Source organism: Micropterus salmoides, unplaced genomic scaffold (genome assembly GCF_014851395.1).
Source record: "Micropterus salmoides isolate LMB-PRFRI ecotype aquatic unplaced genomic scaffold, ASM1485139v1 Ms_hic_scaffold_13, whole genome shotgun sequence".
Taxonomy (NCBI): domain Eukaryota; kingdom Metazoa; phylum Chordata; class Actinopteri; order Centrarchiformes; family Centrarchidae; genus Micropterus; species Micropterus salmoides.
The window spans coordinates 3,365,038-3,389,443 of NW_024040374.1; the positions used below are offsets into that span (position 1 = coordinate 3,365,038).

Genomic DNA, 24,406 nt, shown 5'->3' on the forward strand with positions numbered 1-24,406 from the left:
TGTGCAAACGTTTTTAAAGCGCATTATTGGGTTATAGGCTATAATGGCATGTATTTGTCACCAGTCAGTGCCTTATCGCGCAATAACGCGTCGGGCCCACCCACACACAGACTGCTGCCATAATCACAGTGTGTGTCACGTATAAATGAGCTGCGCTGGTGGACCTCTGGATTTACCCAACATCAGTGCCGTGGGACGTTGCGGTTTCTCTTATTTGGGGGGATTTTTTCGGACCGCTGCCTGTCTCTACGTCTTGCTGTCATTTGTTCGGACATCGAGTGTCAGCGAGCAGGACGCGCTTCATTCTTTTCGGGAGGAAGATCAGGTATCGATACAGCGAATAGGCCTCTGATACACGCACAGCATACACGCGCACACGCAGGTAGCTTATTCTGACATGCGTGGCGCTTTATGTGCCAGTTTGTGTCTGTTTAAAGATGTATGCCTACGTGTGCAGGAAGCTTCCAGTCTGCAATATGAAGTGAATGCGGAAGTCCCTGAAACCTGCATTCTATTGAAAATCCAGCAGGGGGCGATAGTTTCCTCTGGACTGTTTAGGAGAGTTAGTCAACTTTTTATTTATTTTTTATTTTTTCCTTGATCCATTCCTTTTAGTTTGTCCTTAACTGATAGCAGGAGACAGCCCTCATGTTTCTATGCAATCTTTTGGGTCCTTATGGATAATTTCCGTTTTTCCTTTTTATATGTCTTATTTAACCAGCTTATTAACCAGGTATTCTCATTTTGCATAGCTTATTAAGAAAAGTATTCAGCAAGCTTCCCCCTTAAGTTCAATTTCCTCCATAAGGTTGGAGCATTATAGTTTTTTGCTGTCGTCCTAGGTGGAGTATAACTTAAGACAGGGGTGTATTTTAATTCAGTTTTGCACTTTTCCCCCCACATCTTCCAAAGGTTACATTCTAGAAGTACTTACTTACAAGGTAAATTTATTTGTGTTTTAGTGTTATGTCACATTTTTCTCTTTCTTGCTTTTCTCTTAATGTACGGGGGATCCGAGAGATTACTACAAGAAAAGCCTTATTCTTCTTTTGTAAAGCACAAAAAAGGGACATACTTTTTACAAGAAACACATTCATGTCAGAGAGATGAAACTTTTTGGCGTAATCAGTGGGGGGTAACGCTTTCTTTTGTCATGGTTCTAGTCATTCAGGCGGCGTTATGACTTTATTTGGTCCTAATTTTAATGGTTCTATCATAGACTCGATACTCTCTCCTGAAGGCAGATGGATTGCCAGTGCTATAGGACTATAAATGAATGATTTAATTATTATTTTAGCTAACATTTATGGTTTTAATAGGACCACACTCAATATCACATCCTTCAGGATTTATCTGCCAAGATACTCACTCTAAGTTTTCATCATCATTGGTGGTGACTTTAATAAGGCCCCAGATTTATATATTGACGGGTTTCCCCCTAGAGGAAGATCAAGTAACTTAAATGTAGTTATTAATGATCTTTGCAATAGTCTGTCATTGGTAGATGCATTCAGACTTATGTGTCCAAAGTCACTGGATTCGTAGACGTAGTTCAAGGCTGACTTGACACAGAAATCTCGCATTGATCTGTGGCTTATCTCTGATTCTCTGGCACCTCTTTTATACTCAAGTAATATCCATCCTGCTCCTCTTACAGACCATGCTGGAATTGATCTTGCCCTGTCTACTGCAAACTCCCATCAACAACATACTCCAGGATACTGGAAACTTAATTCCTCTTTTCTGCAACAAGCCTCCTTTTGTTCAGGCATTAGGGAAATTATAAATAGCTTCAAAACCAGAAATGATATCTCCTCTATTTCTAAATGGGAACTGTTTAAATTTGAATGTAGAAAGTTTTCAATTAAGTTTGGCAAACAATATTCAAAGGTTAAAAAGGACTTCTAAAATTTTAAAAGAAATAAATGATATTTTAAACATTCCAGCTCCTAATAATGAAGATAAAATAAAATTACACTCTTTACAAGAAGAGTTAATATGCTTTATATTGAAAAAGCAAAAGGGGCATTTGTCAGATCAAGGTCAAAATGGCTGGAATATGGAGAAAAAAACTCATCATACTTTTTTAGTTTGGGAAAGAAGCGTGGCGAAACTAAAAAGATTTCTTCACTTCTTCTTCATTGTTAACCAACAGTCTTACTTCTGATAAGAAAACAATCTCAAACTTTATCTCTGATTTTTATCAAAAACTATATACCTCCTCTTTTGATCCTCATTCTTTTTTTGATAAGGTTTATCCATTTATTCCTAAATTAAGTCAGGAAAACGTTGAAGTATGTGAAAGTCGTTTAACTATTAGTGAACCGGAAGCTGTTATCCATAAAACTCCATCCAATAAAAGCCCTGGTCCTGATGGGTTGCCATTTGAATTTCACAGAACTTTCTGGGAGGACATTAAAGATATGGTTTTGGCTGTTTTTGAGGAATGCATGGAGAAAGGAGAGCTAAATGAATCAATGAAATAAGGCCTGATTGCCCTTATCCCTAAGCCAAAAAAAGACACTCTATATTTAGATAACTGGCGTCAGATATCCTTATTAAATTCAGATTATAAATTGCTAGCTTCCCTATATGCCCAAAGACTTAAACTGAGTGAAATAATATAATCAAGCCAGTCTGGATTTATGAAGGATAGACATACAGTGGGTACGGAAAGTATTCAGACCCCTTTAAATTTTTCACTCTTTGTTTCATTGCAGCCATTTTCCAAAAATCAAAAAAGTTCATTTTATTTCTCAGTAATGTACACTCAGCACCCCATCTTGACAGAAAAAAACAGAAATGTAGAAATTTTTGCAAATTTATTAAAAAAGAAAAACTGAAATATCACATGGTCATAAGTATTCAGACCCTTTGCTCGGTATTTACTAGAAGCACCCTTTTGATCTAATACAGCCATGAGTCGTTTTGGGAAAGATGCAACAAGTTTTTCACATCTGGATTTGGGTATCCTCTGCCATTCCTCCTTGCAGATCCTCTCCAGTTCTGTCAGGTTGGATGGTAAACGTTGGTGGACAGCCATTTTCAGGTCTCTCCAGAGATGCTCAATTGGGTTTAAGTCAGGGCTCTGGCTGGACCATTCAAGAACAGCCACGGAGTTGTTGTGAAGCCACTCCTTCGTTATTTTAGCTTCGTTATTGTCTTGTTGGAAGGTAAACCTTCGGCCCAGTCTGAGGTCCAGAGCACTCTGGAAAAGGTTTTCGTCCAGGATATCCCTGTACTTGGCCGCATTTATCTTTCCCTCGATTGCAACCAGTCGTCCTGTCCCTGCAGCTGAAAAACACCCCCACAGCATGATGCTGCCACCACCATGCTTCACTGTTGAGACTGTATTGGACAGGTGATGAGCAGTGCCTGGTTTTCTCCACACATACCGCTTAGAATTAAGGCCAAAAAGTTCTATCTTGGTCTCATCAGACCAGAGGATCTTATTTATCACCATCTTGGAGTCCTTCGGGTGTTTTTTAGCAAACTCCATGCGGGCTTTCATGTGTCTTGCACTGAGGAGAGGCTTCCGTCGGGCCACTCTGCCATAAAGCCCCGACTGGTGGATTGCTGCAGTGATGGTTGACGTACTACAACTTTCTCCCATCTCCCGACTGCATCTCTGGAGCTCAGCCACAGTGACCTTTGGGTTCTTCTTTACCTCTCTCACCAAGGCTCTTCTCCCCCGATAGCTCAGTTTGGCCGGACGGCCAGCTCTAGGAAGGGTTCTGGTCGTCCCAAATGTCTTCCATTTGAGGATTATGGAGGCCACTGTGCTCTTAGGAACCTTAAGTGCAGCAGAAATTTTTTTGTAACCTTGGCCAGATCTGTGCCTTGCCACAATTCTGTCTCTGAGCTCTTCAGGCAGTTCCTTTGACCTCATGATTCTCATTTGCTCTGACATGCACTGTGAGCTGTAAGGTCTTATATAGACAGGTGTGTGGCTTTCCTAATCAAGTCCAATCAGTATAATCAAACACAGCTGGACTCAAATGAAGGTGTAGAACCATCTCAAGGATGATCAGAAGAAATAGACAGCACCTGAGTTAAATATGAGTGTCACGGCAAAGGGTCTGAATACTTATGACCATGTGATATTTCAGTTTTTCTTTTTTAATAAATTTGCAAAACTTTCTACATTTCTGTTTTTTTCTGTCAAGATGGGGTGCTGAGTGTACATTACTGAGAAATAAAATGAACTTTTTTGATTTTTGGAAAATGGCTGCAATGAAACAAAGAGTGAAAAATTTAAAGGGGTCTGAATACTTTCCGTACCCACTGTATAAGTAATAACATCTGTTTAATTCTAGACATATTAGATTACTCAGAACTAATTAATGAAGAAGCAGTTATACTTTTCTTAGACTTTTACAAGGCCTTCGACACTGTGTAACATCCTGTCATAGTTGAATCTTTGCTTCATTTAGGATTTGGAGAAAAATTCAGAAAGATGGTTAACACGCTTTATAAAAATATCAATAGCAGTGTCTCATTAGTTACTTCACCTCGTTTTAATGTTTAATGGCATAAGACAGGGGTGCGCAATATCCCCATTCTTATTTTTAATTGCTGCTGAACTTATTAATTTATACACTATATATTGCACAAATATTGAAGGAAGAGAAATAGGTGATAATAACTTAATAATTAGTCAACTAGCGGATGTGAGATATTAAGAATACACACTTCTGATAAAACATCCATGAGTGGCATAAAGGTAAAAAATTCAGTGACATTTCTTGGTATTTTAATAGATAAATCCGCATCTGAGAGAGTATCTACTAACTTCTTGCCCAAAATAAAAAAAGCGAAGAAAGTTTTTAGTTGATGGCTGCAAAGAGACCTCACCATACAAGGTCGAGTATTGTTGTCAAAGGCTGAAGGTATTTCAAGAATAGTATACCCTGCCATTTCACTGTATGTTGACCTAAAGCCATTGACTCACTTTTATTTAACTTCATATGGAAAAACAAAACTGAGTATGTGAAAAGGAAAACGTGTCTTAGAAGCTACTCTGAAGGAGGCTTTAATGCACTAGACTTTCAAACTATTAACCAGATTTTCAAGATTAATTGGATTAAGCAGTGTTTGTCTAAAGGCAGTTGTCAATGGTTTTACATTCCTAATTTGTTATTTGATAAGTGTGCTGGTCTAAAATTTATATTATCATGTAATTATAAATGTACCAAACTGCCCCTTAAGCTCTCGGACTTCCATAAACAAGCTCTTGAAGCATGGAGAATGGCTTTTAAACACAACTTCTCTCCACATTCATGCATATTATGGAACAACCAACATGTATTATTTAGAAACATGTCCAGATACATAAAAGAGTGGATCGATAAGGGTGTTATATTTGATCAAGACGTACTTAATGATAGAGGCGAATTTTGTGAATATGAGGATTTTGTCTGCAACAAGGGTTTGGATATTTCTCAAAGAATATCATAATGTTTTAAAAAGCATATCTCCAAAGTTACTATTCTTACTTAAAAGTGCAGTGTTATATGGTTCTTTGAAGGGAGAGATCCCCAAGCTCACACTTGGTAGGAAAGATCTTTTTAACTGTATGTGTAATAATCGTCATAAAGAAGTCCATATGAATATCTTGCATAGATACTATCCCTGTAATAAATTGTTAAACAAATTTAAAACAGATTTTTCTCCTCTATGTACTTTCTGTAAAATAGAGGCTGAATCTATTAGTCATCTTTTCTTTAATTGTACTTACTCTCAAGAATTCTGGAAAGAAGTTGCTATGTTGATTTTTCGTCGCTTTAACACGTTAATACCTATATTAGAAGACATGGTCTTGTTTCTAAATTGTAAAACTGACTCAGAACCCATTGATAATGTTGTAAAACTGTCTTGTTGGTAAATTTCACATCCATAAGGCTAGATCGCTTCAAAATACTCCCTCTTTCCATCTGTTTTTTATTGAATTACAATATCTTTTTGAATCTGTCTCTAAAATACCATTAAACAAAAAAGCAATTAAAACCTCACTAATAATTACCAAATTACTAAAAAGAATCTATTAGGCTCTACATTACTTTATATCTCCCTCGTACAACCTTTTTTCTTTCTTCTTTTTTTTTTTTTATTTTTATTAGTGATATTTACTTTACTGGTCTATACTTATGTTTGTCCCGATTTGTTTCGTAATCAAAATCTCTGTATCACAATGTCTGTTAGCACATGTATGTTACTTTTGATTTTCGCTGCTTGTTGATATTTGGTTAATAAAGAATGAAGAGGGAAAAACAAAAAATGTAGGCCCAAAAATGACCTCTAAACCATGTGACACCACGTCGCACATGAGAGATGTAACCGTATTGCTTAGATTATAAACTCTCAGCAATCTAAAAAAAACTATTAGCCCATCAGTGACGCTGCGTTGGTGTTTCACAGGTGAGCCTCGTAGGTGGGCTGATTAATCAGTGACGATCCTAGTCAGACAAACACACTGAGCCATTAAACTTTTTGTTGGTGCAGCTACCAGATTTACGGCGTTTCTGCCGTTGCTCTACGTCATTAAACCACGGTTATGCTGCGCGATCATGCGCAGTAGACGCTGGTGCCAACAGGAAGTGGCCCTGTAGTATTTTATTGGTCCAAAACAGGCTTCATTGCTCTCCATTCAAATCAGCGGAGTGGCTTCGTCCAGTAATATACTGTCTATGATCTGAGCGCACAGGCTTCTGTGAAAAGTGGTAGGCTTATTGGTGAGGGACATATAGAAATATTTGACTTTGTTTACAAATGCTTAATAAATTGGCACGTTAAAGGTTAAAAAGTTTAGAAAATACCTTTTTCATCTTTCTTTCACCAAAATTGCTTCCCTTACAGGCCTACCTGGTTAACCTATAACGGATTTTACATGTAGGCATAGATTATTTTGACAGTTGACAATAAATATAAAACATAAAATAGGGAGATGGAAGGAAGCAGAAGGATATTACAAGCAACCAAGGTAAATAGGTTTATATTTGATGACCCCCTTAACTTTCATTCACATTTCTTCTTACTGTGATGTGTAACTTTAAGATATGAAATGTGGTGGAGTAAGAAAATGGTCATTGCACACAATGTTTCTGTTTCAGTGGTTGTCAGTTCTGTAGCCTCTATCAGGAGGATGTTTTTAGATTTGTTTCATATAAACACCATGAACTACGAGAGATAATTTAGGTGCATTTCTGTTAACATTAAAATCTGTAATATGGAATTATAGACTGATTTAAAATGTCCTTTGCTCATTACAGGAAAACCGTACATCATCAGTGATGACCAACATCAGCAAATCAAACACATGTTTTGCCTTGGAGCTATTCCGCACTCTGAGCCAAGAGAATCCCACGGGGAATATCTTTGTCTCCCCGCTGAGCATCAGCTCAGCCCTGGCTATGGTTTATCTGGGCGCTAAAGGAAACACTGCTGCTCAGATGGCACAGGTCAGCACGCAGTCTCTCTATTACATTACAGGTTGATGATGAATTAATGACTGAATGAATACTCAAAACTCAACAGTATACAGGAATATAGAAACACAGTATATGGTGTAATATGAAGACATATGAACATTACACCCGTATGTGATAGTTTGGACATGCCATTTCAAAGTAATGAGCATTAATCTGCTGCTATTACAACCTCACCTCCTCTGGGATGGTGGTGGATTTGTTCCTGGTCAGCCATAAGATCATTAGCGAGGTTGGCCACTGATGTTGGGTGATAAGGTCTGGCTCACAGTCGCTGCAGAGTTTTAGTTCATGAAAAGATGTTCTGCTCTGTGCAGGCTAAACCCATTTCTTTATGGATATTTATAATATTACCACATCATATAACCTGCAGATTTAATTAACAGACTTGATAGACATATAACAGTAAGTTGAAGGTTATATGTTGCCACTGTCCAATAACTATATTTTTTTATTTCTAGTACCATAAGCTGTTATAGCAGCTCCAGAACAGTGCAATGTCCTTCCTGTGTCGTTTTCGATGTTCACTATTTCCCAGAATAAGATCTGTTGTTCCACACTTTCATACAGGTTCTCTCATTCAACCCTGGTGAAGATGTCCACGCAGACTTCCAGACACTGAACGCTGACATCAACTCACCATCTGCATCATACATCCTGAAACTGGCCAACCGTCTCTATGGAGAAAAAACTGCCAACTTCCACCCGGTGAGTTTTCGGTTCACACTTATCACAGAAGACACAGTTACTCTAGGTTGAATAAATAAATAAATATCTTACCTGCTCTCTGCAGCTGTTCCTTGAAGCCACAGAAAAGTACTACCAGGCAGACCTGAAGGCTGTTGATTTCACGGGGGCTCCAGAGGCGTGCAGAGCGGAGATCAACTCCTGGGTCGAGCAGCAGACAGAAAGTGAAAATTTGCATTTGAACTGGACATAAAATCATTCCTATACCAAATTTTACAGCAATCATGCGATGCAATGCCCCTCTCCTCCTTGAATGAGTGTCCGATGGTTTCTTTGTCCCTGTATTTTCTTTCAGATAAGATTAAAGATCTTCTGAAGCCAGGAACAGTCAGTATTATGACAAGATTGGCTCTGGTTAATGCCATCTACTTCAAGGGAAACTGGATGAGCCGCTTTGATAAGGCAAACACCAAAGAGATGCCCTTTAAAGTCAACAAGGTGAAAACTAAGTTGACGTTTGCAGATGTAGAGACATAAAGTTTGAATACCGGAAACATTTTAACATTTTAACCAGATGTGCAGCTGATCTTCAGAAACTAAATACAGACTTTCTTTTGATAACTCTGATTTTTGGTGTTTCTTGCACATCAGAATGAGTCCAAGCCAGTCCAGATGATGTACCAGAAGAAGAAGCTGCCCTACAACTACGTTCCTGAGCTCCGCCTGCAGATCCTGGAGTTGCCATACGTGAAAGAGGAGCTTAGCATGTTCATTCTGCTGCCTGAGGAGTCTGCAGATTGTTCTGACCCCCTGCTGACGGTACACAACCTAAAAACAAATACCCCCAAAGAAAAGACAGTTGTACTGTTTCCTTTTGGTTCACTTCCCCAGCACTCTTATCAACCTTGTTTCCAACAGCTGTTTTCAGCAAACAAGCTGACCCTAAACTGCAGACACACAAGTTGGAGACTAGTTGTAGAAAAGAAATAGAACAAAGCAGCTAATGAACCAGATAATTTTCTCAGGAGTGGAGACCAAACAGACTTCCATCCATCAGGTGGACTTAAACACAACAGCCAATGTGTGCTGATGTTGATCAACGTTTGCTGGGTGTGTAAATGGGCAATTGTTTGCTAATACATTATGCATAAAAATCTTGTGTTTAACATGTAATAAAAAAATGCAGTTTTAAGCAAACTATACTTGCAAGGGGTGTAACAGAAGTTGTAGTGCATAAATTCTGAACTATCTGCACTCACTACAAAGTATAGTATAACTAATAACATACAGAATAATCCATTTATTATCCACTTATACCATTTCCAACCAATTAAATTCTGCTTTGTCTAAGAAGAACCACATACAGATATCGTACTGTCTATGAAAAGGAGTCTGGTCATCACTAGCAACAATTTTATTTTAATAACAAGCACCTACAAGCTGATGCTCACAACCTCTTAATATAAATATGAGCTACAGATGTTCATATGTATGTGTTTCATTCCAGCTGGAGAATGAGATAAAATTGGATAGGCTGGACAATTGGACCAACAGGGACAACATGGACGTCCACTCAGAAGTCCTCGTTCACCTGCCCAAGTTCAAGCTGGAGGAAGACTACGAGCTGAATGAGCCTCTGGCCAAACTAGGCATGACAGATGTGTTCTGTGAGCTGAAGGCCGATTTGTCTGGCATGAACGGTGAGAGAGGACTCTTCCTGTCTACAGTAGCCCACAAGGCCTTTGTGGAGGTGAACGAGGAGGGAACGGAGGCGGCTGCAGCCACAGCAGGCATGGTAGCAAACTGTATGCCGAGGAAGACACACTTCACAGCGGACCACCCCTTCCTCTTCTTCATCAGGCACAATAAAACCAAGTCCATCGTCTTCCTCGGCAGGTTCTCGTCTCCTCAGTAGGCTGAACCAGCGGAGGAAGATGTTGGGCCAATTTAGATAAAAATATGCAAAATACTTGAATTGAAGATTCTATGAATTCATAAGGGCTGTTTCTTCAGTCGATAGTTCCAATAAAGCGTGTTCGCAGTGAGGCCTGTGGTCTGTGTACGTTCTGATAGTTTTTTCATTTGAACCACAAAATGAACAAACGAGAAAAACACCTTTTTTTCGTTTGTCATTTCAAATCAAAAACTAAGAAACGGTAAAAAAAAAAGCTGTTCTCCTGTTTTTGGTTTCTGAATCTGACTACACAAAACGACTACACCAAATTCAAATAATGGTCCGATTTTGTTTTTTTGAAATTCCTATTTTTATCTCTCCATTTGAAGATAGATGTTGAGAAAATAAAGACAGGTGGGCCAAGTGACCCAGAAGTAATGTTAAACATATTAAAATAAAAGCCTAGCTTATAAAACGGTCAGATCTGTAACATTATGCAGCACTAACGTTATACCAGGGTGATGTTAGATGAAAATAAATAAATAAACCTGGACCGAGAGAAATAAGTTAGTAACAGTATATTTACACCTGGAAGGTGGAGCCAAAGAGGGGGAAGAATGGATATTCCTCTCCTCAAAAGATGCCAACCTCATGTGAGAACATACCTCTTCTAGTTACTACTAATATGTAAACAGATGTTTTGGTACTGACACACAATTGGGAGGTCGTCTCTGCTCTTTTCTCACTTTGTGTTATCGTGGTTTCTCTTCAGGAACATGGAGGAGACAAGAGCAGTGTCAACATCGGCCAACCCACGTCATTCACCTGGCTGCTATGGTTGGGGGGCTTTTTAAGACAGTAGTAGGACAGTAAAATGTTAAAGTAGCACAGAATTAATTTATAAAAATGTATTATATATATAATATGCCTGACCTCCTTCTCCTTGTGTGCAATGACCATTTTCTGATGTGAAAACCAGTGAAGACTATTGGATCTGAACGCTCGACATGGGCCTACAAATGTAGATCTTTAACTAAATCTACATCTGTCCACTGCAGAGGCTCTGACCACAACCTGGTGGAGGAACTAGTATAAATGACTATTGGTATAATATAACCTTAACATAAAATTATTTACAGTAGGTTTTAGTCTTCACTAACCCACTGTGCTTGTAAATCATTTATGGGCATATGTGAGTGAAAGAGTTGCACTGCAGAGCCCTGCTTCACTGTACTATTGTACATAAAAGCCTACTGTATATAAAAATATAAATATAAATGTGTATTAAAAGACACAAGTTTACATCATCCTTATTTACAAAAACAGTGCCACAATTACAAGGTGTGGTTACTATAAATCATGATGTAAATATCTCAAAGTGACATCAGGGCCCTTTTATGGCACTAGAGGAAGGAGTGGTGTTCTGCTTTGTCCTGCCAGTCCAGTATTAATTTGAAGAGAGTGACGATATGGGGCCAGCCTTGATACTATCATCAGTCCTTAAACCCTGCACAGGCTCACATCCTTCATTTATTGGGGAAACTCTGGGAGGTCCTGAGATGAGTACCAGGGAGAAAAACTAAATGACTCAACTTCACTTTTACACAAGGACGAACAGTACAGAGCACGGCCTTTTCCTGGTGGTTCATCAAACAGAATTAAACCCAAAAAAGCATTAAAAGATGAAAGATGAGATCATTTTTGACTCTCCGTAATGCTCACCAGGTTTCACACATAAGTATGCCTACATAACTTATGAGAACTACAGGCTGCATTAAAAATATTTACTCTGCTTAACATAAATAAGTGTTTTACACTGGGGAAAATAGCAAAGGAAAATAATGTTTACAACTCCACAGATTTGTTTTGGAACAGTTTTGTTTTGACACAGAAGGGGCAGCAGTAGATGGTGGAAGCTGAGAGTTTTTAACAGTAATAGCACCACTGAAAGAGAAGCTGGAGGCAGGTGTAGTTCTGCACACCCTTCAAAGTCAGTGATTTGGTGGCAGTGCAGCCTTCTCTTTGATATAAACACAAGTCAAAAGGTCAAACCCTTATTGCCTGTTGGTGCCACAGAAGGGGGCAGAGTGACCTCTGCTGGTTGAGCTACCACATAGCAAGAAGGCCTATAAATATGTTAGGAAGCTACTTATAACATTAGTTCACTTGTCTTAATCTGAAGTTACAGGTCACCAATGGGCTTACAAATATTTAATTCTCCCTAACAGCCAGAGTTATTATTTTATTATTTTTAATTTTTATTTCAGTTAATTTAAGTGTTTTTTTTTCCCACACCCAGATTAGTTTTATATTCATGAATATAATATTTCCCTAAAAGAAAACCAATAAATTGTATACAGGAAAGTCCTTATAGACTCTATAAATGTCTCTGTATACAGTCAACTACTTTTCTGTTATGAGCAGAGGTTGAGAAAGCTGCAGAGACCACACCCGGAAAGCTTATTGTTAAATGTAAAAGTAAAAGTAAGATTAAATCAAAATACTGTGACAAAAACATTTATCGAGTGAAGCTTTAGATTAGGATGCGTTTTGCTTATTTTTCCACTTTTAGATTAATTGAAACACGTCAGGATGTCTAATTGAGCCATAAAAACGACCCAGCTCTTTTGCAATAAAACTTTATTTTGAAGGCCATGACCGGAAGCCTAGTTTTACATTCTATCTGTCTTGACACCGGCTTCTTTCCTCCTGTCCGTGTGGTTGATAGCTAACGGGTGAGAAACTGCTTTACATATTTGTTTAGCTCAGGGTTACCGTTGTTTTACTGCACTAGCGCATCACTCGTATGAAAGACAAAACTGTTATCTAACTTACCCACGACACAGCTAGCTGCCACATTCAGGTTTAGTTTATCTAACTTAGTCACATTAATATATAACACACGCCGAAAGGAATAAATGTTGCTATTGCTAGCTAACAGCAACTTTGGGTAGTAATAACGTCAACGTTAGCTTGTCTGTCTGGCTTTTTATATTACAACCTCATAATATATGGTCACAACGCAGTTTTAGACAGACTGGTCACCTCTAATGACAAGCACGTAACAACAAACAAGTAGTCAACCGAAAATAGAGGTAAGCTAAGTAAGTTAGCTATAAGTTAGATGTGGAGTTTTGTATGATATATTAGTTTTCTGTTAAAAACCATCCTTGTTTTGCTCGGTTATAAAATGTCTTGTAAGCTTGTAAAGAATAAGAATGACGTGGCATTTTCCTGAGAAAAGCAGCTGAACAGTTGAGTAGAGCTGCAACACCTGTAGACGCTGTCAGGGAGCCATCATTGCCATATTAGCTTCTCCTTTGTGTAATGAAATATATCCTCGTTACCATATGTAATCGATCCTATCTTGTTTTGTTTGTATTGTGCTTATGCCACATTGAGTATTTTTGTGTCTTACGTTTTGTAGATGAACTGCCAGTGCGATCACACCCTTCCATTGAGGGTGTTGGTGACAGGAGGGTCCGGCTTGGTGGGCAGGGCCATACAGCATGTGGTCAAAGAGGAAGGTGGAGCCAAGGAGGGGGAAGAATGGATATTCCTCTCCTCAAAAGATGCCAACCTCATGTGAGGACATACCTCTTCTAGTTACTACTAATATGTAAACAGATGTTTTGGTACTGACACACACAATTGGGAGGTCGTCTCTGCTCCTTTCTCACTTTGTGTTATCGTGGTTTCTCTTCAGGAACATGGAGGAGACACGAGCAGTGTTTGAAAAACATCGGCCAACTCACGTCATTCACCTGGCTGCTATGGTTGGGGGGCTTTTCAAAAACATGAAGTACAACCTGGACTTTTGGGTATTGTTAATAAACTAGCACAAATGTTAGACATGTTGAAAGTAGTATTTATTGGGTAATAAAATGTTATCTTTGTCCTTTTTTAACAATTATTTTTTGTTGCTGCTGATGTGTCTGTTCCCTGCAGAGAAACAATATCTACATCAATGATAACGTGCTGCAGGCAGCACATGAAGTTGGCACAGTCAAGGTTGTTTCCTGCCTATCCACCTGCATTTTTCCTGACAAGACCACCTACCCTATCGATGAGACCATGGTAAAAGGCCCCTCCCTGTGTGTGTGTGCTGTTAGCTGGATGTATTAGTCAATTTTGTAAAAGGCGACTAACTGTTACTTTAATTCTTTGCACAAGATCCACAACGGTCCACCTCATGAGTCGAACTTTGGCTATGCATATGCAAAGAGAATGATTGATGTTCATAACAGGTGGGAAATCAGTTGTTTGTGTTGTATTGTAACATGTTTAATAAATTCACACTATTGCATGAAAAAGAGTTGGCTGTAAAACTGTGTGTATGTTTCACAGGGCGTATTTTCAGCAGCATGGGCGTTGCAATACGGCCGTGATTCCCACTAATGTGTTTGGCCCCCATGACAACTTCAGCATTGAGGACGGTCATGTGCTGCCAGGCCTTATACACAAAGCATACATTGCTCAAAGTAAGTCACATTCTCTTACACAAGCTGGTAGGGATGCACATGTCTCACTCACTGTTTTGTGTCACTAATAAAACAAGAAATACACATCACTATTTAACTATAAGTAGAGTCTTTCAAACTTTCTTTTTTAAGTGCCTGCAAATTTTAATTTTGTTTTTGTTTATTAAGTTGTATTAACATGTATTAAATGACTGTGCCTAACAGGATTGATTATGTAGGATTAGGAACAATCCCATGTATTGGGATAGTAGGGTATAGTGGGGATACATGGCGCCAGATAAATCATGAACTCATGAACTCATTTGTGTGTATGATTAGAGGAGGGGAAGCCCCTTGTGGTCTGGGGCTCTGGCACTCCCAGAAGACAGTTCATTTACTCTTTGGACCTGGCTCGTCTCTTCCTGTGGGTCTTGAGAGAGTATCCAGAGGTCGATCCAGTCATTCTCTCCGGTGAGTCCTCATACACAACATACCAATAGTGAAAGTTGAATTAAATTTATAGTAATGCTGTTGTTGTGTCCGCTGGTTTCAGTTGGAGAGGAAGATGAAGTGTCCATCAAAGAAGCAGCGGAAGCAGTTGTGGAAGCATTGGACTTCAAAGGAGAAGTTGTTGTATCCTTTTAATTGAGTTAATTGATGTCATCACAGCCAATTTTTATATGTGTTGAACTCGGAAAAGGCCATTTTCTATAGTCCGGGTTCCAGATCTTACTCGGCAAGGTTAATTGGATAACTAAGTGAACAGTATTCTTGGATCAGGCTTCAGGCAAGTTTGGTGGCACCAGTATAAAAGCTCATGCTGTCACTACAAATTACATATATTTAACATTATTGTGGATCAGTGTCCAATTGCTCATTTTACAAATAGCACCTCACAAAGGTCATCCCCTAGGCAATTATCATGGGTATTTGGGTAAGAAATGTTAATTATTCTGAAATACTATATTAAATAAATGAAAGCTGAAAATTCTTAAGTGATGCCTATCCTAGCCAGCTGCAGCAAGTTCTCTATAAAGTTATTTTCATAAAATACTGTAATGACCTGGCTGTCTGGCGGCAGTAGCTCAGTCCGTAAGTATTAGGCTGGGAACCGGAGGGTACGAGTCCGGCTTGGAACCGGTTGTGAAGCGTGGACGTGCCAGCACTGCCGAAGGTGGCCTTGAGCAAGCCCCCGAACCCCTGACTGCTCAGGGCAGGAGTGGCAGCCGCGTCACTCTGACATCTCTCCGGGTGTTGTTGCATGCGTGTGTATACTAATAATAACAACAGAGTGAGAACATAGAATTTGTCCTTGTGGGATTAATAAAGTATGTCTTCTTTCTTCTAGATAAGTCATAAATTCCATGTAGTCTCCTTGACCTTTGACCTCTAGTTTGATACCAGTAAAGCAGACGGCCAGTTCAAAAAGACAGCCAGTAATGCAAAGTTGCACCGCTACCTGCCGGACTTCACCTTCACACCCTTCAAACAAGGTGGGTCTGAAATGTAAAATGCTGGTGTTATGTTTTGATTATATATCTGTTGCCTGATTATTATTATTTTTGCTCTCATGTACAGCTTTAAAGGAAACCTGTGATTGGTTTGTTGCAAATTATGACTCAGCCCGGAAGTGAAACCTCTGCCGAAGAAGTTGGTCCATGGCCCTGTCTGTTGGAAGAGAAGGTGGTGGTGATGGTAGAGAGGAGAAGGCTGGACGAAAACAAGGTGATTCATCTGCACAAGTAGATGAATGTTAGTGAATGAAGTGCGTCTGTGCAGTCATTGAGCTGGTCTGAACCTTACTTTCAATTCAAGTCTGCAACACAATAGCATTATGTTGTTGCACACTTGTTTCTCTTGAGGTTTAATAAACTATATTGTTATTGTATACTTTCTATTCTACTACCTGTATGTAGAATTTTGTTCACTACGGTAGTGTTAATTGAATTGTTGCTGTAACTGCTTCAATCTTGGATTCCAGGTGCTGGTACAATTTACAGATTTTAGTAACTGGCCCTAGTATAAATCTTTTTCAGCAGTTTTCATTACTGAGTTACCTTCATTCTTGAAGGTTTTGGAATTTATAAGGTTAGAATCACGTGTCCTTGATTCACTTTATTTAATAAACAGTACATTCTTCTGTTTAACTGGATGGAGTTTTTTTTTACTCAGTATATTGGCACTTAAATAAAATGCTTTAACATAATGTCAAGTCTTTTGCCTGGGTATTTAAGGGCTATGTCACCAGCACCATAAGATTTTGTAGGTTTTCATCTCTCACAGATAATATACAAAACAACGTAGTGACTGAATTCAGCTTTCTGGACTGCTACTGTTGCTTTGTTTGAAAACATACAGACAGATTCATAGGTCAAGAAATAATTTATTATAAAAATGAAGTTAAAAACAGCAATAAAATAGAAAAAGGATATTTAAAAACTTTGCAAGTGTAGTGCTTATTTAGCTAACTAAATCTTTAAGCAAAGCAGGCAGAACTTACAATGACACACAATAAGTTTTTTTTGCAGAGAAGGCCTTATCAAAGAAAATATTAAGAGGGGAAGTCAAGCATTTTAGGAGTGAACATAGGAGGAGTGTCCCCCTTCATGGACTCTGCAGTACTCCTGTCCTGGCACGGCTCTCTTCTTACAGGCTTTCCCCGTTTTTGTGATGCCATTGCACAGCTGACGGCCCGATAGAGAGCTGCCACAGGACAGAAAGGGGTATAATGATCAATGACCGATTAAAATGTTTTAACAGAAATGAGTTCACACGTTTTGGGCACCATGTGTGGTCACAAAGTCTAAAACCCTGACCTGTTGCTGATTAGAGATGGGGTAGGACTCGCACTTCGTGAGTCATTCACTAAATCACGTGAGTCGTTCACAACATCAAAAGCACCTCCCAGGTTCCTTGGGGGGATATCAACCAGAGCCTAAAAAATAAAACCACAAAATGTGTCATGGCGCCTATAAATAACTTGAGATACTGAAAAAAAATCTTTCGTTATCCTTTTATCTGACATGTTTGCTCACCGCTAGCTGTGATACAAGCCTGGGAGTGGAGTGATTGGGTGTGCCAATACTCGGCATAAACCTGGACTCTGGCATTGGATTCCTGTGAGGGGGAGAGACTGCTGATATGCCAAAGTCACCTGTACACAAAGACATAGGTGAGAGAAGATACAAGGGTACATGAATATAGTGACGTATCACTTTTCTCTCAAGGGGAATATCTGTAAAGTATTTTACTGTTAAGGGACAGAATTTCAAACCTGATATGAAGCTGTCCTGATTCAACAGGTCGTCTTGCTCAATCAGGCCGTCGATTTCATTTCTGATGACAAAAATTTTTAGTAAGACAGACGACATCAAATAAACCAACTACAAAGAAATCAGAGCACTTATATCTCCCGCATAGCTGCACAATTGCTGAAATGTTTTAATGATTGTAACTGTTTAAATCTAGGATCTGCATCAAAATGTTGACAAGACATTTTGAAGATGTCACCGTGGGTTCTGGGAAATTATATACAGGGATTTTTTTTTAAAGACAAGAAGACAATTGAAAAAAATAACTTTGTTTAAATCGATAATTAAAACAATCAGTAGCTGTCACCCTGGTCTGCATCAAGGACGCCGAAACAAATTAAACCACTGACTCCCCCATCTGATTAGTTTTTTGATTTTAGATGGGTTTTGTTACAGAAGGTGTATAAACAGTGTTGGGAGTAGTGCGTTACAGAAGTCCAGTAATGTATTTACAATAATGTATTACTTTTTGCTGTTTTGCATGTCGAAGTGTCTTTGGGCAAGATACTGAACCCCGATTGCCCCTGGCGGCTGTTCCGCCAGTGTATCAATGTTAGTTTCTGTTTGAGCACTTAGGCTCAGTGAATGAATGTGAGTGAATGGTGAATGCAGATGTAGTGTAAAAGCGCTTTGAGTGGTCGAAAAGACTAGAAAGGCGCTATACAAGTACGGAGCATTTACATAAAGCAGTAATATAACGCATTATATAAAAACACACACACACCCCCGCACTAATATTGTACCCGTTACAACGCATTTTAGGGTGCAAACTACGGAGGAGCTCGGCTCCTCTTAACAAGACTGTAGCTCCCCTGATGGCTCACAAGTGTAAATAGATTTCTTTAGGCTATGTGTTTGTGCGTTAATGAATTACTTTCATGTTTGAGCTATCAGCTCATGACCGATCCTGTCGGAGTGTCGGGAGATTCAAATCAATGACGTTTTGCTGCTGTACTTAATGCGTAGAAGCGCACACAGCTATGCAGGAACATCTTACTATCAGAATAAAAGCGCCCATTAAATAGCAGTGAAAGTAACGCAAAAGTAGTGTAAAGCATTACAATTCAGAGACAATAATATTGTAATATAACTGATTACTCTCAAATGACAGTAACTAGTTGTCAATAATGTATTACATTTGGGAAGTAACTTGCCCAACACTGATGAAACTCATGACCCAAGTAGTCAAACTTGTGTTACTTAGGGATGGAATTATAATGAATATAATTATTCCCCTTTTTGTTGAGGACCCCGTAGAACCCCCTCAAGGATTCCTGAGGGTCCATTTTGATAACCACTGGCATAGACAATATATAATGAACTCTGCAAACTCACTTCTGCGGTGTAGAGGACGGTGGGTATGAGTGGCAGGATGAAAATGTCTGTTTCTGTGGCTCCACAATGTCACATGGGGCCATCGGCAGCGGGGCAGCAGGCTTTCCTCTGGTCCGGAAGCACGCCCACAACTGATTCACAAGCCAGTGACCTGCAGATATGAAAAAAAAACAAACAAAAAAAACCATCACAAACACATTACTATTCAACACTGTATTTACCTTGTAAGCTGCTTTAAATTAGTACCCAGAGAGACAGCGAGCAGCAGCAGGGTGAGGCCAGAGAGATCCAGTGCCGGCTGCTGGTTGACTTCAGCCACTGCATTAAGAGGCACAGTGAGCAGCAGCATGGCTCTAGAGAAACCTGGGCAACGCAGGAACGTTAGCAGGACTGCACATAGTACGAAGTAGCCTGTATGTGCAACACACGTCCACATGGCTGTCAGGCTCAAACCTGTAATTACAAGAAGCACAAGGGAAATCTATTAATCCATGGAAAGGAAAGAAAATCTACAGCCACATTTAAGTGGTTTTAGGACATCTCATCCCGCTTTAGTAGCGGACTTTGGGGTCCGCAACAATTTAAGTTCTGGGCTGTTTATGTGCAACCAACAGCCTCGATTGAAATAATTTTAACAAAAAGTTTTTCCTTTAGTGCTAAAGATGCTTTTAGCACCAGAGTAGTCAATTATCTACTGTTGGCCATTTTACTAAAGGTAAAAAAAAAACACCAAAACACATCCATCAATTTTTTCCCGCTTAATCGAAGGCCATTTTGTGGTGGCAGCAGGCTAAGCATGCTGGTCCATACAGTCCTTTCCCCAGCCAGTTTTCCAGCTCCTCCAAATGGGATCCCGAGGTGTCCCCAAGCCAGAAGAGTTATGTATATAATCTCTCAAGCGTGTTCTGGGTCTACCCCGGGGTCTCCTACAACAAAAAAGGCACCCAGGAGGCATCTTGATTAGATGCCTGAAATGACTCCTTGTGATGCGAAGAAGCAGCAGCAGCTCTACTCCAAGCTCCCTTCGAATGTCTGAGCTTCTAAAGAGGAAACTCATGAAAACTGAATCCATCGTCCTAAAATCATGAGTTTCCACTGAGACTGCAACCAATGATTTTTTTTCCCATCAGTTAGTCTGCTGATTATATCCTTTGATCCATAAATTATTAAGCCCGTGAAATGTCAAAGCTAATGAAAGAAATGCCAATCATAATTTCCCAGAGCTTAAGGTGACTTATTCAAATTACTTGTTTTGTCCAACATTTATTTAATCATTGTTTTTTAAAGATGTCAGACCAAAAAAGTAATTTTTTTTGTTGTTGTTGTTGTTGTTTTTGTAGCAGAAAAGATGAGGTGGAAAAACTCGGCCACTGCAGTGTGGGTCTAATATCTCACCTGCCCAGCCAAGGTAGCCCTGGATCATGTGGAGCCTTTCCTCAATCCGGCTCTGCATGTTATCGAGGTAGTGCAGCATGAATCCCAGTGTGCTATTCATGCGCTCCAGTTTGTTCATCAGGTCAGTGTAGTACTGTGAGGTCTGGTCCTGGTACTGCAGAAACTCCGACATACTGTGGTCTGATCAGCCACAGGGGAAAGATACAAGACAGCACCAATTTGAACCACAAGTTTTAAAAATAGGGTGATGAATTTAGGTTTGATGCCCTGTTGTGATTACCAATTTTTTGGTAGATGTCCTGAGCTTGGTGTCTGACGTCTGCAAGGTCTTTAACAATCAGATTGTGGCTGTCCTGCACCTCTGAGCCTTGGATCTGAAGATGCTCGCTGACATTCTCTAAAAAATAAATTAAAAAAATTAAATTAAAAAAAAAGAGGAAAGGCAGGCAGGCAGCAGGTGATATTAGCATATTATTTTATGCTAGACCAAATGACATTGGCTGTGTTTGCAGGGAGAGGTTTTGTCCAGTAACAAATCAGAATTAAAGCTCAATATTGTATTCTGATGGGGTAGAATAAATCTTTCAAAACTCATTCAGCATAACAACTGTCATTTAAAGGCCCCTTTTAAACACATTTTATTTTAAGAATTAATGAATCAATTCCCTTTTCGCACATGCTCTTAACAAGATGTTCAGTCATTTGGGAGATATCAAATCATCCTACTGAATAGCGGCTGGAATAATAAAACAGTTTTTAGAAGAGAATCAAAGCGGTGATTAAACATTAGCACTGAGTTGCTTCATCTTTGTCAAATGGCTTGTGATGAACTAAAGAGCTGGATAGGGTTTCAACATTATGTTGCTAGTAGCTACCACTGAAGACATAGTCCCATAGGAGTTGCAGTTTAAATGGCATGGGGATGTCCAAAAGAGTAGCCTAATTAATTCAAGAAACGTTCCTAATTTCTTATGAAAAAAAAAAATGTTTTATTTATCTGCAATTAGCAATATTGAGATAATGCTTTTGGTGCTTATTAAGCTAATTTAAACATAGTACATAAGGAATTTTGGAACATGTGCTAAGGTCTCACGGACTAGTGTATCTGAAAGAAAATACTTGACCCCTTAATACTTAACCCCTAGTTGCTCCAGAGGCTGGCGACCTCTGACATATATAGCAAATGTAAGTTATCAGCTAACTGAGTAAATGTAGTTTATTTTGATGCAGATAAAATTATAAACAAACTTTATTTTTTAAGTAAGAAGAAGAAGATATACTTTATTATGTTGTGCGCTTTCAGATTCTAAGAATGTGACCATAGCCATGCAAAGCACAAATGCAGCTGCACATTTTGTTAGCACAATTGAATCAGTACTGGACTTGTCAAAACTACACTATAAACAATAACTCCAATACTGTGCAAATAATTTCCAGTGTGAAACATATGAAAGCTCTCACCCATTCTCTTTGTAATTCCCTGAATGAGCTGGGCTACCAGTTCCTGTCCAGAGGCGATGAGGGCCTTCTCCTGGCTCAGACGCTCCAGGTTGTCTCTCAGTGAACCCTCTAATTGCTCCTGGCCCTCGTAAAGTTTCCCCTGTTGGGCCTGCAGTGCACTGTGACCTTCAAACAGCTTGTCCAAGGAGGCTGCAGTCAGTTCCTTCAGCTCTAGCTGGCCCTCCTGTTATAAAACACAGCCATCACAACAAAAATCAACCTACGCAGAATCTGATCAGTTACTGCATACTCGACACGTACAGATGAAAAGGAAAATCTACCTTAAGGTCCTTCATGGCATCTAGTTGGCTTGTGGCTGTGGAGATGAGAGCATTGACAGTGTGCTCTGCTCTGCGCCGGAAGAGCTGTTGGCGAGTAGAGTAGCAAACAGAGCGCGCTCTGTTGCTCACTATGTGGTAAGCATTCCATGTGTCTGAATCCATGTCAGCTGTACACTCTTTTATAGTCTGAAACATTAAAATGAGATTATAAAAAATATATTTGGGGGGGGGGCAATCTTCTTTTATCCCAACGTTATATTTTACCATTTCCATTGTACATGGGTAGGTCTGGCGCCCCTCACTCTCTGCCTGGCAGTTAAACAGTGCAACTCCAAGCTTCGCTAGCTGCTCCTCTGAGAGGCTTTCACAGCTCGCCTTCAGCCGGGCAACCACCTACAGAGCACAGTGCTTTTATTTTTATGTTGAAGACAACCAGTGGGTGTGTAGTAATGCTACTGTGACCCTACTATGGCAAACAAAGTTGTTTTTATTAAATATTCCCAAGGCGACAAAGGTTTTGCAGCAGTGCCTTCTCAAACCCTGTATTTCAAGACCAAGAGGCTAAATTTTACCCCATAATGACAGCCGTCTAGCTGGCTGATGTCCATTTGCTTTGCCTCAGCCAAAAACTTCTCATCAGCAGTAGCCATCTCAAACTGAGCATCCTTTGCAAGAAGTGCTGGGACTACTGATGGTGGAGGAGGTGCTGCTGCTGGAGGTGCCTCTGTCTGCCTCAGCCACTCAAACAGCCCGCTGACTGTAGGACAATGACATGCCAGCAAGCTGATCAGCAGGAAATACAGGTGGTGGATCAGGAGACGCCCCATGTCTGGAATAGTAAGAATGCAAAATGAGGTGGGGGAGATCTGTCACTTGAAACTATACTGGTAACAGCAAATTAGAAAAATACAGTTACATTTAAATATTTTCCCATCATTCATGTAGTCCTGTGCACAGATGCACAGACAACTTTTAGATGGGGTCATTTTGTGTATTTTCCCCCATTTTTTATAAGTTGTGATTCATTTGCTATTAACAGTATTTTAACCAAATATTTGTTGCTTCTTATATCACTGGTATGAGAAATTACAGAGATTAAGTACCATACAAGTGGGACCTTTTTTGTAGCTTAATTTATCCAGTATTTGGGCTACAGTTTATTATATTTTTATTTTATTTTTTATTTTTTTAAGTAGAGCCTAAATATGATCTTCTCTATCATATCATATCTACTTGCAGGAGAAGGCTTAATATCCTTAATATGTCCAGGTATGGATGTCGCTAGGTGGCGACAACAACCGAACCAATACGTTTGAATGATTGATTGATAATGCATATTGTGCAGTATTCTGGATCTAGCTATATGGATTTATGTTGTATTGTAAAACCATGCGTTATGGACATAAGATACAATAATAAAAATATTCATTCACTCATTTTAGAATGAAGACCGGACCGAGGCTTGCCCAGGCATGTCTGCTCTGCTGCACAAGGGCTCCTACTGCAGACCTAAAGCATCGTTAACAAACTATTAAAATACAATGTCTTTTTACTGTAATAACGAGGAAAACATGCAACAAAATGTGTTTTTTTTAAAAGGTAAACAACTTATTCAAATCTACCTACCTATCTATTTTCTTGTCTGTTTTAAACACCGGGGAGCAAAATGTACAGAAGTGGCCCTCAGTGTGCAAAAGAAAAGGGGAAACAATGAAACCCATTTAAAAATCACCATAGTCAAATCACTGCCAACATCTTACAGCAATTTCTGCTAGGAAAATTAATTACCTTGTCATTCAATCCACGCCGGAGTAAATAAAAACATTTAAATTGTTTAAATCGTGTACCTTCTGCTTAATTGTGCAGTAAAGTCCTCAGCACGGGGTCCCTCACACAGCTGATTGGAATAACAGCTAAATTTTTACCCACCACCTCTCCGCCCTATACGAATAGGACGCAGCCAATTGAGTTACTCGCATTTTTTGTATTGGGGGTGGGGGGGCATCGGGTGTGTTGGATTTATATCACGGCTGAAACGGAAAGCTACTGTGTGGAATCG

At 39.5% G+C, this 24,406-nt stretch overlaps 3 protein-coding genes across 8 annotated transcripts; 2 read left to right on the plus strand and 1 right to left on the minus strand.

The window, feature by feature from the left end:
* The first annotated feature begins 95 nt into the window (after positions 1-95).
* On the plus strand, positions 96-10,224 carry LOC119900287 (leukocyte elastase inhibitor-like). 2 transcript variants are annotated; one of them, XM_038715089.1, is made up of 7 exons: positions 96-325; positions 7,269-7,457; positions 8,055-8,192; positions 8,278-8,395; positions 8,527-8,669; positions 8,823-8,990; positions 9,679-10,224. In XM_038715089.1, exons 1-7 carry the CDS (start codon positions 146-148, stop codon positions 10,084-10,086), a joined length of 1,344 nt encoding a protein of 447 aa, XP_038571017.1. In that variant the 5' UTR covers positions 96-145; the 3' UTR covers positions 10,087-10,224. The 2 variants fall into 2 exon arrangements, with proteins under 2 accessions (XP_038571017.1, XP_038571019.1); XM_038715091.1 differs by lacking the exon at positions 96-325 and adding an exon at positions 6,904-6,979.
* A 451-nt stretch (positions 10,225-10,675) lies between these two features.
* LOC119900290 (GDP-L-fucose synthase-like) lies at positions 10,676-16,672 on the plus strand. Of its 3 annotated transcripts, none has more exons than XM_038715098.1 (10): positions 12,714-12,800; positions 13,493-13,650; positions 13,772-13,886; positions 14,014-14,142; positions 14,239-14,312; positions 14,413-14,546; positions 14,865-14,996; positions 15,079-15,158; positions 15,919-16,018; positions 16,104-16,672. In XM_038715098.1, exons 2-10 carry the CDS (start codon positions 13,493-13,495, stop codon positions 16,157-16,159), a joined length of 978 nt encoding a protein of 325 aa, XP_038571026.1. In that variant the 5' UTR covers positions 12,714-12,800; the 3' UTR covers positions 16,160-16,672. The 3 variants fall into 3 exon arrangements, with proteins under 3 accessions (XP_038571028.1, XP_038571026.1, XP_038571025.1); XM_038715097.1 differs by lacking the exon at positions 12,714-12,800 and adding an exon at positions 12,838-13,160; XM_038715100.1 differs by lacking the exons at positions 12,714-12,800; positions 13,493-13,650 and adding an exon at positions 10,676-10,718.
* A 287-nt stretch (positions 16,673-16,959) lies between these two features.
* On the minus strand, positions 16,960-24,284 carry bmb (brambleberry). Of its 3 annotated transcripts, none has more exons than XM_038715088.1 (13): positions 24,195-24,284; positions 22,920-23,176; positions 22,612-22,740; positions 22,348-22,533; positions 22,028-22,250; positions 20,847-20,963; positions 20,567-20,746; positions 19,418-19,624; positions 19,172-19,322; positions 17,800-17,861; positions 17,561-17,679; positions 17,342-17,460; positions 16,960-17,228 (listed from the first exon to the last, which is right to left on the minus strand). In XM_038715088.1, exons 2-13 carry the CDS (start codon positions 23,172-23,174, stop codon positions 17,099-17,101), a joined length of 1,878 nt encoding a protein of 625 aa, XP_038571016.1. In that variant the 5' UTR covers positions 23,175-23,176; positions 24,195-24,284; the 3' UTR covers positions 16,960-17,098. The 3 variants fall into 3 exon arrangements, with proteins under 3 accessions (XP_038571016.1, XP_038571015.1, XP_038571014.1); XM_038715087.1 differs by having other exon boundaries at positions 24,136-24,235; XM_038715086.1 differs by lacking the exon at positions 24,195-24,284 and adding an exon at positions 23,781-23,799.
* Positions 24,285-24,406: the final 122 nt, after the last annotated feature.